This window comes from Anarrhichthys ocellatus, unplaced genomic scaffold (genome assembly GCF_004355925.1).
Source record: "Anarrhichthys ocellatus isolate YVR2014 unplaced genomic scaffold, GSC_Weel_1.0 scaffold11, whole genome shotgun sequence".
NCBI lineage: Eukaryota > Metazoa > Chordata > Actinopteri > Perciformes > Anarhichadidae > Anarrhichthys > Anarrhichthys ocellatus.
Genome location: NW_022280041.1, coordinates 8,969,177 through 8,971,202, shown reverse-complemented (window position 1 = coordinate 8,971,202; position 2,026 = coordinate 8,969,177). Strand labels below are relative to the sequence as shown.

The 2,026-nt window shown below is 45.6% G+C and overlaps 1 protein-coding gene across 1 annotated transcript in view; it reads left to right on the top strand.

Annotated features, from left to right (window-relative positions):
- The first annotated feature begins 15 nt into the window (after positions 1–15).
- The window catches only part of LOC116385566 (4F2 cell-surface antigen heavy chain-like), a 3,959-nt gene continuing 1,948 nt past the window's right edge, over positions 16–2,026 (top strand). Inside the window, exons 1-5 of the mRNA XM_031851151.1 lie at positions 16–284; positions 498–592; positions 710–846; positions 1,413–1,522; positions 1,760–1,962. Of these exons, the coding sequence (XP_031707011.1) occupies positions 578–592; positions 710–846; positions 1,413–1,522; positions 1,760–1,962 (465 nt within the window). The 5' untranslated portion in view covers positions 16–284; positions 498–577. The remainder of the gene's footprint in view (positions 285–497; positions 593–709; positions 847–1,412; positions 1,523–1,759; positions 1,963–2,026) is intronic.

Below are 2,026 nucleotides of genomic sequence, written 5' to 3'. Positions count from 1 at the left end.
CCCCCCTTCTGATCCTGTAACCTTTCACACATAAACTCTCTGTTGTCTTTTCCCCGATTGTGAACTCTGACTCTGACTCTACCTCCCCCGTCTCTCCGTTTGTCTCTAAGGCGTTGAGGCAAAGCTGGACGAAATCAACAAGCTGAAGGTGAAAGGCCTGGTTCTGGGCCCTCTTCACACCGTCCAGGCCGACATCCCGGAAACCCTGAATCTTCAAGAGATCGACCCGACCCAGGGAAAAGTGGAAGCCCTGGTCGCTGTGCTGGAAAAAGCCCACAAGAAGGGTAGGTATTCCAACAACTCATATCAGGTTTTTTTTTTTTTTTTTTTTTTTTTTTTTTTGGCGTGGAAAAGCTCAAACCAGTATTTCCTTATGAATCACAAATGTTGGGAGAGATTCTCAGTTAACAGTAAGAGAGTAGGATGGTTGATGGTATTTTGTACTGCTTAAACCCAGATAGTGTTTTCTCACTGTTTCTGTTTACTTCTCCTCTCAGGCATTTCTGTGGTGCTTGACCTGACTCCAAACTACCTGGGAGCGTCTTCCTGGTTCAGATCTGGTGATGTTGATAACGTGATGGAGAAAGTCATGGTAGGACACACACATTTATCTTCTGTGGTCCTTAATTCACTCACTAACTTTTAATCGTGTTAAAGTGAGTCCATGTCATCAAGCTGTTGTGGCTAAAGCGCTCGTGTTCTCTTCCAGGCCGCCGCGGAGTATTGGCTGAATTTAGATGTTGATGGCATCAAGGTATCTGACCTCACCGTTGCTGCCAGCTCTGTTGATTGGTCCAAGCTGCAGTCTGCCGTCCAGATCAACAGCACCGACAAACCCAGGAAGAGGTAACTGTGGCGGAGGTTTTCTCACTCGCTTTTGTTCTGCATAAGTAGACGATCTGTGAGGATTCTTAATACATTTAGCTACTGCCTGCAGATATAGAGAGAGACTGCACTGTTATGACATGAATATTCATTCAGATATATTGGAATATTCAGCATTACCAGCTCAATTTGCAAGCAGGGAAAAAAAGCAGGACTCCACCTCCAAAATTCAAACCGATTTTAATAGATTTTTTTTAAACAATTTTTGGGAATATCATTTTCAGTCAATTGTCAGGACAAATAACCGATGTTTCCTGAGAGAAGGTGGAGATTAAAAGCATTCCAGTGCTGCGGGGGACTGTGGGTGGGGTCAGAGAGATCAATGAGAGAGGCTCTCTCTCGTTTCACACTTTCTCATGGCGAAGCGACACCTTGTGGAGGGTTTGAGGAATGACTCAATCGACTCTTCAAAAAATCGAGTTTCATCCGAGGGCGTATTCCAAGATGCTAATCGGAATTCTATGCTATTTTCAAAAGCTACAAACCAGTGTCGGCAGTGTAATTATACCACCTTCTCTTTCTCTCAGGCTGCTGATGGGTGTGGTTGAAGGTATTTCGGCTGACGCGGTGTCTCAGCTTGTCAACACGACTGGTGTCGATCTGGTTCTGTCTGACCTGCTCAGCACCAAAAATGGAGGTAGGCTGAAGTGCTTTCGTTATTTCGTCATGCGTGTCGGGTGAATGCCGTAGCATAATATTCTGGACACAATGCATCCATTATTCGTTTTTACTTTATCTCTCCTTATTCTGTGGTTTTATTAATCTTTCTGTCTAAATCTCGAGCTAACAAACTATTGTCCGTTCGTGTGTGAAAACCAACCGGTTGGTCCAAAGCGGTGCATTGCACGAGATCATTTTCCTTCTGTATGTGCAGGTGTGGAGCGCATCATGGCCATGGACACCCTCAACTCTCAGCAGAGAAGCCTCGGCTGGGGTCTGGGCGCCGCCCAACGCGACCAGCTGGCCAAACAGGCGACGACTCCGGGCCTGATCCGCCTCTACCAGCTCCTGCTGTTCACCATGCCCGGAACCCCAGTGTTTACCTACGGGGATGAGATCGGCCTCCAGGCAGCAGCCGTAAGCCGCAAAACCGATTTTTTTTTTTTTTTTTTTTTTTTTTTTTTTTTTTTTTTTTTTTTTT